This window comes from Tiliqua scincoides, chromosome 7 (assembly GCF_035046505.1).
Source record: "Tiliqua scincoides isolate rTilSci1 chromosome 7, rTilSci1.hap2, whole genome shotgun sequence".
Taxonomy (NCBI): domain Eukaryota; kingdom Metazoa; phylum Chordata; class Lepidosauria; order Squamata; family Scincidae; genus Tiliqua; species Tiliqua scincoides.
Genome location: NC_089827.1, coordinates 10361271 through 10377418, shown reverse-complemented (window position 1 = coordinate 10377418; position 16148 = coordinate 10361271). Strand labels below are relative to the sequence as shown.

The 16148-nt window shown below is 42.3% G+C and overlaps 1 protein-coding gene and 1 pseudogene across 1 annotated transcript in view; one reads left to right on the top strand and one right to left on the bottom strand.

Moving 5' to 3' along the window:
- Nucleotides 1–15381, top strand: part of PTPRZ1 (protein tyrosine phosphatase receptor type Z1) — an 85059-nt gene extending 69678 nt beyond the window's left edge. Inside the window, exons 18-29 of the mRNA XM_066633664.1 lie at nt 647–781; nt 1653–1787; nt 2913–3076; nt 3817–3952; nt 4973–5119; nt 7156–7249; nt 8290–8363; nt 9680–9808; nt 10647–10793; nt 11376–11518; nt 13351–13486; nt 15241–15381. Coding sequence (XP_066489761.1) covers nt 647–781; nt 1653–1787; nt 2913–3076; nt 3817–3952; nt 4973–5119; nt 7156–7249; nt 8290–8363; nt 9680–9808; nt 10647–10793; nt 11376–11518; nt 13351–13486; nt 15241–15381 — 1581 coding nt within the window. The remainder of the gene's footprint in view (nt 1–646; nt 782–1652; nt 1788–2912; nt 3077–3816; nt 3953–4972; nt 5120–7155; nt 7250–8289; nt 8364–9679; nt 9809–10646; nt 10794–11375; nt 11519–13350; nt 13487–15240) is intronic.
- On the bottom strand, nt 1876–1995 carry LOC136658058 (5S ribosomal RNA; annotated as a pseudogene).
- Nucleotides 15382–16148: the final 767 nt, after the last annotated feature.

The following is a 16148-nucleotide window of genomic DNA, read 5'->3' as shown; positions in this document are numbered from 1 at the left end:
CAACTGTGTGTCAGGCCCCATTAGGTGGGTCGCAAGCCATTTTAAGGTGGGTCTCCATTCATTTCAATGTGCATTTTATTTTTAATCTATTAGACTTTATGCTACCAAGGTATGTGACTGCATTTGGGGAAATGTTCCAGGTCTGTACTTTTAAAATGTTAGCCAGCAGTGGTGTCACCCCCCTGTGAACATCACCCAGGTTGACCCTCATCCACCACACACACCCCTAGCGACACAAGAAGCATCAACCACTCAAAAATTAAATTCTCCTCTGACAAGAAGTGCATTGTGGATTCACTATACAGTACATCTCTCTCTCTTTTTGGTCCTGCATTAATTAATTAGCAACCCCTGCTAATTGGGTAAGAGGCACTTTTTCAAGTGGGTGCTCCTTTTTTTAGCAGGGGGAGAATAACTGGCCCACCTCACCCCAGCAGTGTCTGTTCTAGTGGCTGTCTGCTGGTGTTCTTTTGCATCTTTTTAGATAGTGAGCCCTTTTGGGACAGGGAGCCATTTAGTTATTTGATTTTTCTCTGTAAACCGCTTTGTGAACTTTTAGTTGAAACTGTTAATAATAATAATAATAATAATAATAATAATAATAATAATAATAATAATAATTGACCTTTCTTTTGATTTAATGCAGGGATATAACAGACCAAAAGCTTACATTGCCGCTCAAGGGCCTTTAAAATCAACAGCTGAAGATTTCTGGAGAATGATTTGGGAACATAACGTGGAAGTCATTGTAATGATCACCAACCTTGTTGAGAAAGGAAGGGTATGGAAGTCTTTGTTAATGTTACTTATTTTGCTTTTATATATTTCATTCCTCTCTCACTGAGTGTAATTAAGACCCAAAACTTCATTCAGGGCTATACATGATAATGCTAATGGGCAGAGCTCACTAAGTGCTCCTTGCCACCATCAGTGCTTATTAAGCTCATGAAGCTTTGCAGATACCCTGGGACTTTTCAGCTCCTAGGGCAAACAAAACGGGCAAACAAAACAAAAACAGGTAAGATGAGCACAGTGGGGGAATTTGTGAACTGAGGATACCTGAAACTGTGAAAACTGAAGGCCCGATCCTGAAGTCTCAGTGCCAGCCCTCCACTGGCACTAAGTGTTGCCATAAGGCATGTCTGCAACACTCAGCATCAGGTCAGCACTGGTGCCAGCTCAGTGCCAGTTTGCATGCCGCCCAGAGCGAGGGATGAGCTCTAGGCAGCAGAGAGATGAGTCAGGGTACAAGGAGGCATTCCGGGGGAGGGGAGGGAGGGAGGGGGTAAAGGGAAGGGAGAGGGCTGGACTAGTGGAGCTCTGCTGCGCCGGATCCGTTACCCTGTGTTGGGCCTCTCGGCCTGACATGAGGCCTCTCAACTCTGCACTAGCTAATTAGCTGGTGCAGGCTTGAGTAGCCCCATTGTAGGGCCTGGTCCCTTACCCAGGGGAAGGGGGTGAATGTCCCCTTCCCCAAGGAGTTGGTGGTGGTTGCCTGGCACGCTCAAGATGTAGCGGTTGCCATTTAGGCACCTCTGTTCCTCTGGGCACCAGGCAGCTCAAGATTGGGCTGTCTGTCTGCAGATACGGGGGGGGGGGGGGGGGAGACTGTATAAAATATTTTTTTAACATGGCATGTTCCTCTTTGTCAGAGAAAATGTGACCAGTACTGGCCTGCTGATGGTAGTGAAGAATATGGAAACTTTTTAGTCACTCAGAAGAGCATTCACGTGCTTGCCTATTACACTGTGAGGAATTTTACTATTAGGAACACCAAGGTGAAAAAGGTAGGCAACAGTTTAAATACATAGTGTTGCTATAAGAAATCAGGGGTGGCCCGTTTGGCAACCTTCAGTCTCGCAAGACTATGGTATAAGCCTACAGCACCCGGTATTCCCAGGCGGTCTCCCATCCAAGTACTAACCAGGTCTGACCCTGCTTAGCTTCTAAGATCAGATGAGATCAGGCATGTGCAGGGTAACAGTTGCTGCAGGAGGGGTGGCCCAAGGCGTTGCCAAACTCTGTCTCTTTGCCGGCATATGTGCATAAGCACACATTATGGCAGTGCCTCCTATACCAGCATCCAGCACAAGTGCCAGTATACCAGCACCCATGTACCAGCATAGCTACGGGGGCAGCAGCATGATGATTGCCATCATTGCCCAGAATGGCTCCAACAGCAAGTGGGACACTTACACGGCACATTGTGGCACCTGCAGTCCTTGACACACCATCCCCCTGGAGTTATGCCACTGCACCCATGCACCCGCAACCCACTGATTGCATCTTTCTCTAGCACAATTCCTTCTAAACTGGTGGCAGGGTGTATCCTGGAAATGGAACTTCCTTTAATCCTCTTCGCAATCACTCTCAAGAGGATGAGCAGGAAGGGAATGGGGGATGACATTCTCAGGCAAGTTCCAGTTTACTCCCTGTCCCAGCCCAGTTTTTATCTCAAAAAAAGAGATACATAGTGGCATGGAATTTTGTAATATAGTCATTTTTAGATTCTGCCGTCTGAACTAGCTGTGATCTTCACATGGATTGACATGTTTCTTGGAAAGTTCAAGGGTGTTCGGCTTGCTAAATCAGCACAGCTGACACCAGACCCCCTTGTTTGCAACTGCCTATTTTAAAGTGTTAAGTAACAAATTCCACGTGTAGAGAAACAAACACTTTTAATGTTTCGTGCAAACCGATGTAAACATGGTTTTCCTCCAACAATATCAATTATTTCTCTTTCTGTATTGTTTTGATCACAAAATGCTTACCCTCCTTTAACATTGCAAGATAGTTAAGGCTGTTTATTCTCCAGCACAGAATGTGAAATGTGTGATTTCTATTAAATAATAAATGCGCTTTTTGTTTCCATTGTTTCAGTTTTGTTATCTGACCATCCTTATCTGTTGTAGGGCTCCCAAAAAGGAAGGTCCAGTGGCCGAATAGTTTCTCAGTATCACTATACTCAGTGGCCTGATATGGGTGTTCCTGAATACACTTTGCCTGTACTCACATTTGTTCGAAAAGCATCCTACGCGAAACGCCATGCTGTCGGACCCGTCGTGGTTCACTGCAGGTCTGGGTTTGCTTAACAGAACTTCTACCGCATTTTTATCAGTTTATGTTAAGTGCCAAAAACATCTGAAAATAAAAACAAATGTTTCCATGGATTTTAGGTTAAACGCAACCAAAATCTCAATGGTTCAGATACAAAGCAACATTACAAGCTCAAATATGCCATGTAAATTGGCGTCCCCATTAATTTTAGTATTACGTGCACTTGGTGGCAGCTTTAACAAATCAGTTACAGGTGTGTGTCACTTAAGGACAGGATACGTTCTTTGATCCCCGTTGTTATGCAGTTAGGTGGTTAAGTGAGCATTCAGCCCAATCTAGTGCCTTTGTTGTGTAAACAGACACTCCCTGCCAGAAACTAGCTGGCTGCACAGTCTACTGGAGATGGATTACCTCTGCTTTGCATTAAAAGCCTCTGTTGTGTAAACAGACACTCTGCTGCAGGCTAGGGGAGTCCTGACTGCCTCATTAAGAGCCTCTTTGATGTGCTTTGACCACTGTCCTCTATGCGGTACATTGCTAAGTGGAAGGATGTTAAGTGACACATGCCTATATGGTTGAGACATAACATTTAGAGTAGTTGCTAGGATCAGGTTAAGTGGTGTATGTGTAGCATCAGTGCTTTTCTTTTGGTCGCTAGCTTTGTTTTTATGGATTTCTTTTTGAGATGTATGGTATGGGACTGGGTTGTACTTTTTGCTAATCTAAAGATTCAGATCTATCTGTTTTTCCTTTTAATAGTGCTGGTGTTGGAAGGACAGGCACGTACATCGTATTAGACAGTATGTTACAGCAAATTCAGCAAGAAGGGACCGTCAATGTATTTGGATTCCTGAAGCACATACGATCCCAAAGGAACTACTTGGTGCAGACAGAGGTAAGAAAAAGTTTGTTTCTTTTTTTTAAATGTGGCCTGCCCTGCCAAGAAAAAAGTCACAGAAGTTAACAGATATTTTTAAATGAATTGAAAATGCAAAGCAAACAAGAGTAGTAGGATTACAACTGCTTAAATTTTAACTCCAGAGGAAGAGAAAACTTTAATTGTGGATCACCTAGAGCAGTGATTTCCAACCACTTTGCCACAGCACATCACTGTGCTGCAAATGGTGTGCAGATGTGCTGCCGGAGTTTGGGGGAGGGTCGTTTATTCGTGGGGCCATTTGGGGAGTTTGAGAGAGGGCAGAACCAATGTCATTCTTCAGTCAGCTGTTGTTTGGATTGAGTCTGTTATTCTATGAAAGCTTGTGCTAATGCATTTTGTTTGTTATTCCTATCTTAATACAGTTAATACCCTCCTTAATACCTCCTGCAGATATCAAATTCCATGCATAATTAAATCCATGGGGGGGCACTCTGGCAAGTGGAAGTGCCTCTCCAAAGCATCCAGGAGGCCTGCTGAGGCATGAGAAGGTCACACACAGCCGCCCCACACATCAGAGGGCCTCCAGGACGCAATTAGAAAGCATGTCCGGTTGTGAGCTTGGCACCCATGTTGAAATCCATGTGTGCTGAACTCACGGATAAAGACGGCACACTGTACCCATTTTTTAAACGATAAAGTATATCCTTTAAAAATGGATGGTGTGCCTTGACAATTTTAGCTCCTTGTCAGTGTGCTGTGAGATGAAACGGGTTGCTGACCTACGGGCATATGTATTTAGACCTTCACACTGTTCCAAATGAGCACTGAGATGGCAGGTGTTTATGTATGAGTATCAGGATTATTTCTCCTTCTTGCCCATCAGCACTGTGTACTGTTTCCTTTTCAGACTCTATCATGTTTTTCTCTGATTAACTTATACTAATATGTGGAGAAAAATAATTTGCTTTTAGCCAGCAAGAAACGCTAAAAGTAAAATCAAAATCGTTTGCTTACGCTCTTTCTTTCTTCCCCCAGGAACAATATGTCTTTATTCATGACGCACTTGTGGAGGCCATACTTAGCAAAGAAACAGAAGTACCTGAAAGTCATATTCATGCCTATGTGAATTCTCTCTTAATACCTGGACCAATGGGAAAGACAAGATTAGAGAAACAATTCAAGGTGAGACTTCCCCAGCTTGCAAAGAATAAAAATGCAGATACAGCACACAAACATTCGTTGTCTTAAGTAGTTGTAGGATCAAAGAATCAGCAATGGAGGGAATCTCGCTCTCCCAAACTGCTATCTCACTTCAGTTTCCCAAATTTGACATTAGAAGCAAAAGGCTCAAATAAATAAATACAATGAAAGTTTGAAAAAAATCTCATATTCTAATAGCTCTTGTAATGTAGAGATATCCAGCCCCTGGAATCCAAGCATTAGACTTATGTGCATGTCCTATTGTGAAAGGAGCCCAAAGGACACCATGGAGCATCTTGCAGAAGCATCACAGCTCACATAATTTAAGAACATAAGAATGTAAGAAGAGCCCTGCTGGATCAGGCCAAAGGCCCATCTAGTCCAGCTTTCTGTATCTCACAGTGGCCCACCAAATGCTTTAGGACAAGACACAACCTGCATCCTGGTGCCTTCCCTTGCATCTGGCAATCTGAGGTAGCCTACCTCTAAAACCAGGAGCTTGCACATACCTAACATGATTTGTAACCCTTGATGAACTTTTCCTCGAGAAATTTGTCCAATTCCCTCTTAAAGGCATCTAGGCAAGATGTCATCACTATTTCCTGTGGCAAGGAGTTCCACAGACTAATTACACGCTGGATAAAGAAATATTTTCTTTTGTCTGCCCTAACTCTCCCAATGCTCAATTTTAGTGAATGTCCCCTGGTTCTGGTGTTATGTGAGAGGGAAAAGAGTGTCTCTCTCTATCCACAGTATTCATCCCCTGCATAATTTTGTATATAATTTGACTGTTGAAGATCCCAGTAGCCCTACATTGGTGTGACATGAAAGAGAAGAAAGGTGCACAGCTGGTCCATGGAGATACTCCTTCCAAATTAGAACAGAATATCAAGGTCTATGCTTTTCATTCCATCTTTCTTTCTAAGAGAACCCATTATCCTCAGAGTTACAACTAACTCTGGTGTTTCTAAAGATTAATACAATGGGAGACTAAGCTGTAAAAAAGAAACTCACCAGTTCAAACTTTGCTTCTGCAATGACCTCACCCAAGTGTCCCAGCGCACCTCATATCCCATCTGCATTATTGTTATTATTATTACTTCTGTACTGCTTTTCAACATGAGTCATTCACAAAGCAGTTTACATAGTAATATAAATCAATGAATAGCTCCATATCCCCAAAGGCCTCACAATCTAAAAAAAAATAACAGAAGAGACACCAGGAACAGCCACTGAAAAAAATGCCATGCTGGGGTGAAGAGGTTCAGTTAAGAACATAAGAAGAGCCCCGCTGGATCAGGCCACAGGCCCATCCAGTTTCCTGTATCTCACAGTGGCCCACCAAATGCCTCAGGGAGCACACAGGACGGCAAAAGACCTGCATCCTGGTGCCCTCTCTTGCATCTGGCATTCTGAGGTAGCCTAAGGGTGCAATCCTAACCTCTTATGTCAGTGCTTTCTAGCACTGGCATAAGGGCAATGTAACTCTGACGTAAGGGAACAAACATTCCCTGACTTTGAGGAGGCCTCCGTGAGTGACATCCAACTGCAGGATGCTGCACACGTCCCACTGGCACCGCTATGCCAGTGTTGGAAAGCATTGACATAAGGGGTTAGGATTGTGCCCTAAGTTGTTACCTCAGTTGTTCTGCCCCTGCTAAACATAAGAGGGCTCCTGTTTGCAATAGGTAGAATCATGTGATTCAATGGTTTCCAAACTTTTTTGACTGGTGGCTCTCTTGACCTACTGGCCCATTGGCCGTGGCTCCCCATTAGGACTACAATCCTATACATTGCATAGGGCAGTGAGCTTTTTGCAAGGATTTTGTGGCTCCCCTGGGCTGCTTTCTGCCACAGCTCACAGTTTGGGAACCACTGCTGTAAGTTGACAGGAGAAGTGGGGTCATTAATCTATGTAGTCTTATCAGAATGTCTTCTTGGTCTGAACTATACTTGGATGTCTGTCTCCTATCAAACATAAAGCAAAACCTGTTTTTTTTTATTCACTTTGTCTTCAGCTTCTGAGCCAATCTAATATACAGCAGTGTGATTATTCTACTGCACTGAAACACTGTAACAGAGAAAAGAACAGGACCTCATCTGTCATTCCTGGTAGGTTTGTTAAGAAACCGAAGTGTTTTTGAACATGACTGCAAAATCAGATCAATGAGCTGCATTGTTCATTATCTTAAATGTCACAATTGTTATCCAAACTGTGCTGAAGAGCAGTTCTACCCAAATGACTTTGCATGGAATTTCATGCACACCCGATGAATAGAAACTGACGTTGGCCCTAAATCTTAGGGTTGCTTCATACATTACTGGCATTTTTGAAGAGCTGTTTTCCCATGACTTCATCCTGAGCCACTGCTATAGTATACAAAGGCCTTATATCAAGTAAGCAGGCAAATCAAACCATTTCTTTACTCCTAAGAGTAGCCCAGGTGGGAGGGAAGGCAATAACTTGGGTTGGAAAGACCCATACAGTTCTCCTACTCTACTTAATGCCAGGTCTTCAAACAATATAGAAAGTTTGTTGGATGATGGCACAAAGATAAGAAGAGCCTTGCTGGATCGGGCCTGAGGCCCATCTAGTTCAGCTTCCTGTATCTTACAGTGGCCCACCAGATGCCTTACAGCCCAATCCTATGCATGTCTGCTCAGAAGTAAGTCCCATTAGAGTCAATGGGGCTTACTCCCAGGAAAGTGTGGATAGGATTGGGCTATTAGGGAGCACACAAGATACCTGCATCCTGTTTCCACTCCCGGCATTCTGGGATATCCTACTTCTAAAACCAGGAGGTTGCACGTACCCATCACGGTTTGTAACCTGTGCTGGACTTTTCTTCTAGAAATCTATCCAATCTCATTTTCAAGGCATCTAGGCCAGATGCCATACCACATCCTGCAGCAAGGAGTTCCACAGACTAATTACATGCTGGGTAAAGAAATATTTTCTTTGTTCTAACAGACAAAAAAACTCTCTCCCAGCACTCAGTTTTAATGGATGCTCCCAAGACACTGGCAGCTAGGCCACTGCAATAGCAAGAAGGACCCTCCAAATCTGATTCTAGAATCTAGGGCAATAAGATGGTAGGGGTCTGCGTGTGTGGTAGGCCAAAGAAAAAATAGCTCTCATTTTTGTTTTACAGTGGAAAGATCTAGAGTTGGTATTTCATCATTATCTGGTGAAGGCACAGACTACATCAATGCTTCCTATATTATGGTAAATATAGTAAAAATTTTGCTCATAAATCACTTCTTGTTGGCATCCTTCAGTCTCGGAAGACTATGGTATCATGCTCTGAATAGTGTTCTGGAACAGAGTGTCCTCTCCAGTGTGCAAAGCCTGGGTAAAGTAGATCTGGAGGATAGACTGTTTCCCATGCAGCAAATCCCCCCTCTCCATGTCGCTGAAATGGTCCAATGGAAAGGTAGAAGCCAATACAGTTGGTTCCAGTGGCGTCGCAGGAGTTGCCAGAATGTGACAGTGTTCAGCCATGAACTGCCTCAGGGACTCCGGCTCCGGATTTTGCCTCGAGGTTGACTCCTGAAGCCTTTTCCATAACTGGATGTAGCCACAAGGCAGTGGAGGTTTGGGATCAGAGTTTTCCTTCTCTCAGATGAGCTGCCTTCCCAGTCTGACAAGTCCCATCTATCCGGTGGCTGTTTAGTCGCCTCTTATGACAAGTATAGCCAAACTGAGGGCCTATTCTTATCCCCAGCCCCCAGGGGAATCACACTGCCATTTGAATTCATCCTCATACTTTTTGCAGCTTTCTTATAGCTCCATGGGGTTGGTTACATATAGTTCACTGGGTAGATTACACTCGCATAAGAAATATATGCCCCTTCATACCACCCAGTCCTATCACTGGGCTGCGCTGCCAGAACTGGCACTGCTAACTGACACCGCTGCAGAATGTGATGCCGTATAGCACGTGATCAGGCCACTGCCGGAAACCATGAGTGGTGGCAGCCGCACAGTAGCAGCCTCCCTGGAGCCTCGGGCGCTGGTAAGTCAGCAGCAAGAGCAGGCTGTGGGCAAGGAGGGAGAGGGAGTGGGAGCACTGGGGCACTTCCAGGCAGGGAGGGGTAAGGAACCAGGGGAGTGGAGGAGGTGGGAGGGGTGGATCTGGAAGCAATGGCACAAGCCAGATCTTTATCCCTTCAGTTTTAAACCTCCCTGGCCCTTTTCTCTCCTTGGACATATGCCACCAAAATAAGTGGCTTGTAGCCAATGTGACCCATTCAGGCAACCTGCAGGCTGTCTGATCACCCCACAACCACAGGATATAGCACGCCCCTTTTTGGCGCATCTGCGTTGGGCTGGTAGCGGTAGATAGGAACTGTTTGTTTTGAAGAAGCACTCCATCATACAAGTCACCATCTGCATTCTGATGTGGCACGATCCGAAGAGAGGTTTACCACCTCATCTGCTGTTTGTGAGAACTAGAGTCTTCTTCCTTTCGATAGGATAAGGTACCTCTAAATACTGAACATGGTAGACCCAGTTCTCAACTAAGTTTGTTTGCCTTTCAGGGTTATTATCAAAGCAATGAATACATTATTACCCAGCATCCCTTGCTACATACAATCAAAGATTTCTGGAGAATGATATGGGACCACAATGCTCAGATAATTGTCATGCTTCCAGATAGTCAGAATATGGTAAGACTATGTTAAGGAATTCATGCTGCAATCCTATACACTTTTACCTGGGAGTAAATCCCATTCAACTCAATAGGACTTACTTCAAAGCAGACATGGATAGGATTGTGTTGTACAGCATTTTGTTTTATATTAGTAATTTTCATTCAATGAAAGTGTGGTTCAGCAAAAAACATGGAATCAGTCCATCTTTTAAAAAATGACTTTATTCACCTTATACTTGTTTTGATGTCAAGGATATAAGCATGAAATAAAATACTACATCGGGATCTGCCTAAAAAATGTTTTACTTTATCACCTGTTCAAGCCTCTGTGGCTATAATGGTGATAGGGCAGCAGTGGTCCCCCCAAGGAACAGGTTGCTTAACCCTTGATGCACATAGCCTAATCTGCTTTATCAAATTCATGACCCACCAAAATTTGAGTTGTGGCCCACTGATGGGCCACGGACCCTCAGTTTTGGAACCACTGATCTATGTAATTATAAAGGAATTATTTTTAAGACATATGAATTCTGGAGATTTGAAACCAATAAAAAATGTTTGTTCCAATAATCAATAGGGTGGATTGGGAAGTAACTTTTTCTTACATAAGATTTATAATGGCTAATGCTTCACAGTTGTTAACATTTTGCTATAAAAGGACTATGAAATAACTTTACTCAGAGTTAATCTAAAGCTACTCGATTGATTTATTATCAAATCTAAATCTGAATTAAATTCAAGCAGACCATATGTATTACTTGCAGTATGTGTTATTTGCTTCACAAAATTGAATTAAGCTTTAATTTATGGCTAATTTGTGAGTTTGTTTAGAAATTTATATTTTTCTTTTTCAGGCTGAAGATGAATTTGTGTATTGGCCAAACAAAGAAGACCCCATCAACTGTGAGAGCTTTAAAGTCAGCCTGATTTCAGAAGAACACAAATGTTTGTCAAATGAAGAAAAGCTTATAATCCAAGATTTCATTTTGGAAGCTACACAGGTATTTCTTCTGCCCAACTTTACAATAAAATAACACTGCTGTCATTTTAACTGCTAAAAATAACATCCCACATAAAATCATACGGCCACAATTATGGAACTCCCTACCAGGGAATTAAAAACAGCCCCCTTCCTCATGGCTTTTTGGCTAGGGCTCAAAACGTTTTTGTTTCATCTTGAATTTGGGTGATGGGTTGTTCTATCCCCCTCTTCCTCTGTAGCAGTGCCTTGGTTATTAATAGTTAGCGCTCCTCTTATTGTTTTTTTTTTATTATGGTTTTATTGTTTTTATATGCTGCATATTTTAATTAGGAATTGTAAGCCACCGTGGGCATGTACAATGACATGGGAAAGGGAGGTTATAAATCTTTAAAATATTAAACAATGTTAAATATTTTCAGAAGTTCATATCCCCCCATTCTCCTTACTGAAAAGGAACCAAGGTAGCTTAATACCTTGGTAAACGTAAAAATAATAAATGCAGTTGATATAAAAATATGTACAAGACACAAGTAAGGACAGTCTTTACTTTGAATATCACAAGTTAGACAATGGTGTTAACTGCCTCTTTCTCACTTTTTAGGATGACTATGTTCTTGAAGTGAGGCATTTTCAGTGTCCAAAATGGCCAAATCCAGATAGCCCTATTAGTAAAACATTTGAACTTATAAATGTTATCAAAGAAGAAACTTCCAACAGAGATGGACCAATGATTGTGCATGATGAGTAAGTATTAATGTGGATGCTGAACTTATTGTATTACACGGAACTTGTCTGTATGCATCTCTCACGACATCTGCAGCCAGCAGTAGCGGGTTGCAGTCTAGACATCCACACAGATAAAGATGGTGGCAGGGGTGACAACAGTGTCCACAGGATCCTAAGGCTTATTCCAGGCCTTAGCCCAACCCTTTGGCCTAACAGATTTACAGCACTGAAATAGCTAGCATAGAACTGAGTAGGCCAGCCTTTCCCAAAGTGTGGGTCACAACCCAGTGCTGGGTTGCAAGCCCATGGGAGGTGGTTGGGAGGTTTGGGACTCCACCCACCCTTGCGTCCAAATGGCTCCAAATTGAAGCCATTCTTGGAAGCATTGGGTGGCCCCCAAAAGCTTCTTTTGGGTTGCACTGGGCTTGCAACCCACTCTACTGACATCCACAGTGCCCAGAATGACCTGCAGAGGCCTCCAAAAACCACTTCCATTTTTTCAGAAACAACTTCCAGCTTGCCTCGGAAAAATGGAAGTGGCTTTCAGATGTGAGTTTTCTGAGGCTCACGGAGGTCATAACTTTGTGAGCGCCAGTCTAGTTTTGACATCACGTACGGGTGGATCCTTTTTATCTGCAGGTTCAGAACCCACAGATTTGACTCAGCACAGGTTCCAGACCCATGGTGGAGGGCCTCCCAGACCTCCCAGACGTGACTGGAAGTGCTTTCCAGTCATGTCTGGGAAGCTTTCTGAGACATGGGGAAGTACGTGGGGCTACAGATGCTTTGAGATCCTGTTTTAGTACAGGTTGGCCTTTCTTATCTGTAGGTTTGCTCAAGCCCTTACAGTACTGTAATTCAAATATCAAGGAGTTCCATGGCCATTTTATGGTTTACATTTTTTACCCTTATTTTGGTGTATAGTGTGTCCAATGCGATACAAGGACATCTGCAAGAGGGATCTGAAGGCCTTAGGAGTGGACCTCAACAAGTGGGAAACCCTGGCCTCTGAGGGGCCCGCTTGGAGGCAGGCTGTGCAGCATGGCCTTTCCCAGTTTGAAGAGATACTTGACCAACAGTCTGAGGCAAAGAGGCAAAGAAGGAAGGCCCATAGCCAGGCAGACAGACCAGGGACAGACTGCACTTGCTCCCAGTGTGGAAGGGATTGTCACTCCCGGATTGGCCTTTTCAGCCACACTAGACGCTGTTCCAGAACCACCTTTCAGAGCGCGATACCATAGTCTTTCGAGACTGAAGGTTGCCAACACAGTGTGTCCAAATTGATTCATTCTTTTCAGAGCTGTGATCATGTTCCTGAAAGTACCCTAGCTACCCCGTATGTTGTGATGAACTTTGAAATGTCATTTTTGAGGGCAGATTCTACCCACTTTGTAATCTTTGTCACTGTACGTATAATAGGTTTGGCTTAAGTATCTGCTTGTGACATGCCAAACCAGTGACTTATTTTCTTCACAAGCAGGGATGTGGTTGGTCTTCTGTGTTCTACTGTGAATATACCCTAGAACAACTGCAAAAAAAAAAAAAAAGCAGCAATTTCTTTCAAGAGCACTTATTATATTACCTTTTTATGCTTCACTATGTATAATAGCATTAACAACACTAGTCAAGCAGTGACCGTTGTCCTAAGCAGAAAGATTTGTGACTTGTGACATGCACAGCTGGTACACATGTGCATTTATGAACAGTTTATAAAGAAGTAACTTCCAGGTGTAGAGCCAGCAAGACCCCACCCCAGTGCCCTCTCTCAATAGCATCTTCTGTCAAGAAACCTTCTCAAAACATGGCAATAACCTTGTGTGCATGTGCACTGCTTTTTGATCTTCCACTAGGCATGGAGGAATGACAGCAGGCACTTTCTGTGCTTTAGCAACTCTCATGCATCAACTAGAAAATGAAAACTGTGTGGATGTTTATCACGTAGCTAAGATGATAAATTTGATGAGGCCCGGAGTCTTCACAGACATTGTGAGTAAAACACAATTTTCTTTGTGTTATGGAATTTCATTAGCAAAAGCATCAAAGGTTTGTGTTTAATTTTAACCAAGTATTAATTTGTTAAAACTAGGGTGCTAGAGTGTTGTAATATTTTTATTTCAGAATGGTAAAATGGTGAACTGTTACATAAGAGATACATCTATTTGATCAACTACATCCTGCTGCTGCTGCTGCTTACCTGGCCATTTACCAGTGTAGTATTACAGAGAACCCTTGGTATACACAGCTTTGGCACCCATGGATCTGAATACCCATGGGTTCTGAACCAGCAGGGTGGCCACCTGTAGCCCTCCAAACCCAGCCAGAGCTCCAGTCATGTCCGGAAGCCCTTCTGAGGCCTTCAGAGGTCTGAAAAGGATGGCTCAAACCGATGCTTTGAGATCCTATTTGCCTTTAGTACAGGTTGGTCTTCCTTATCTGTAGGTTTGGAACCTGTGGATTTGACCTATCACAGGTCAGGAGAGCCTCTCATCAGGAGGGAGGCCTGCCAGAAGGGAGGAGATTCTTCTGAGATGCAGTCACAGTTTTTCACACCAGCACACCTTCTGAGACATAGGGAGGCCATGTGCAGCCTCCCTACGTCTCAGAACATCTGGATGTGACCAAGAAGCAGGAGAGCAAGAGAGCATACACACCGCCCTGGGAATCCCAAACAATCTTGGCTCCATATTCAATATACATGCTTGTAATCATTAATCTTATTAATGATTAATCATTATTGTTAATTATTATTAATAATAATAAATAGTTTTTGATTATTATCAATAATCAATAATCAATTGATTATTATCAATAATCAATAATTATTATCAATTATTGAAAATTATTATCAATAATAATAATAATTATTATTATTATTATTATTAATTATTAATCATTAATCATTAATCTTACAATCTTATTCATTCACATTGAATGTTTTTACAGTAACAACCTAGACATACTTCTGAAATATGTTGTGTGTGAAGTAGCACATAGCATTAGAAAGGTAAGAGTTTTAATGCGGAGCTTCTCTCTGGGTTTTTTCCTTGCCCAGACATACTTTTCAGCAAGCCCCTGAAACTTCATATCAATCCCTGAATCAACTATCACTGGAATTTCCTCTCCTGACTGTTACATTGAATTCCTGTCTGATGGCAACCATTATTAACCCTGTTTATCCACAGCTTCAGAACCCGCAAATTTAACTCACCACGGTTTCTGACCCTGTGGTGGAGGGCTGGACCTGAGCTCTTGGACATGACTGGAGGTGTTCTCTGATCACATCTGGGGGGCTTTCTGAGGCCAGGCGCAACTTCTCTGGGCCTCAGAACACCTCTGGTCACAGCCAGAGAACATCTGTGGTTGCAGCCAGTGGTAATATTGGACCAACCCATGAATTTGCTTATCTGCAGGGGGTCTGGGAACTGATCCCATATGGATACTGAGGTCCAGCTGCACATAATATTGACTACTGAACTCTCTCACTGTTGCCCTTGTCCTTCCTTTAATAGATTATAGACCTTATTTGGATTTATGTAAATTGTGAGTACTTAAAGCAGGCAGAAAAGACGCAACAAAAGCAAAATCATTTGAAATTAGAAAATAGTCTACTAGAATTCTGGGGAAAAAAATGCATTCCTGTTTCCTCTTGTCATATATTAAAAAGTGTTACAAAGCTGCTCTTCTCATTTAGGCAAACCAAAATAATCTTGATTGGATTTTTTTTTCCCCTCCCACTTTAGGACCACTATCAGTTTCTGTACAAAACCATTCTCAGTCTTGTTAGCTCAAGACAAGAAGAAAACCCTTCGGTATCCATAGATAGTAATGGCTCAGCTTTACCAGACGGCAATGCAGCTGAAAGCTTGGAGTCTTTAGTTTGACTACAGATGGAACATGCCATACCGCAGTTACTCAGAGCGGGGGTTTCAATGTTGTTTTCTGTTTTAAAAAAAAATAAAATATGTGTCAAGTGGGGAGGAGGGAATGGGGAGAATAGCCCAGCTCTTTTTATGTCCCTTGTTCAAACAAAACATTGTTGCATATGAATTCACTGCTGAACTTATATCATTAACAAATGTGTGCCTTTTTGAAAGATTTCTTGTAACACATTTTGTTATGTTTGGACTAATTTGATTGAATTTTACTGTGTTTCTAAGAATGACATTGTGGTCTCTTTTACAGTATTAGTTTTCAATTTCACTGGCTTTATTTTAACTTAAAATTTTACCCAAACAGTAGATGCTAGGGGATCACAGCAAGAGAAGATGTCCTGTTTTAGTATTCAGTTTATTTGCTGTTATTTATAGCATCCCTTATATTTCCTAGAAACATAACTTTTAATATGGTAGAATGTAAATATAATACTCTTTTCTCTGTAATATTCAACGTTTTAAGATTTTTGGTAGGCATTTAGGAGCAACAGATACTTACTGTAAATATTTCTATAGTGATTCCATGGACCAAATTTATATTTATAATTGTAGATTTTTATATTTTACTACAGAGTCAGTTTTCTAGTTCTGTGTAATTGCATTGCTAAAATGATGTAGTTCAGTACCTGTTTTTTTAATGTTAACAAAACATTTTCTGATATGAGATTATGCATCCTAAGCCAGTAACCACATCTCTGCATGCAGTTTTAACTTTT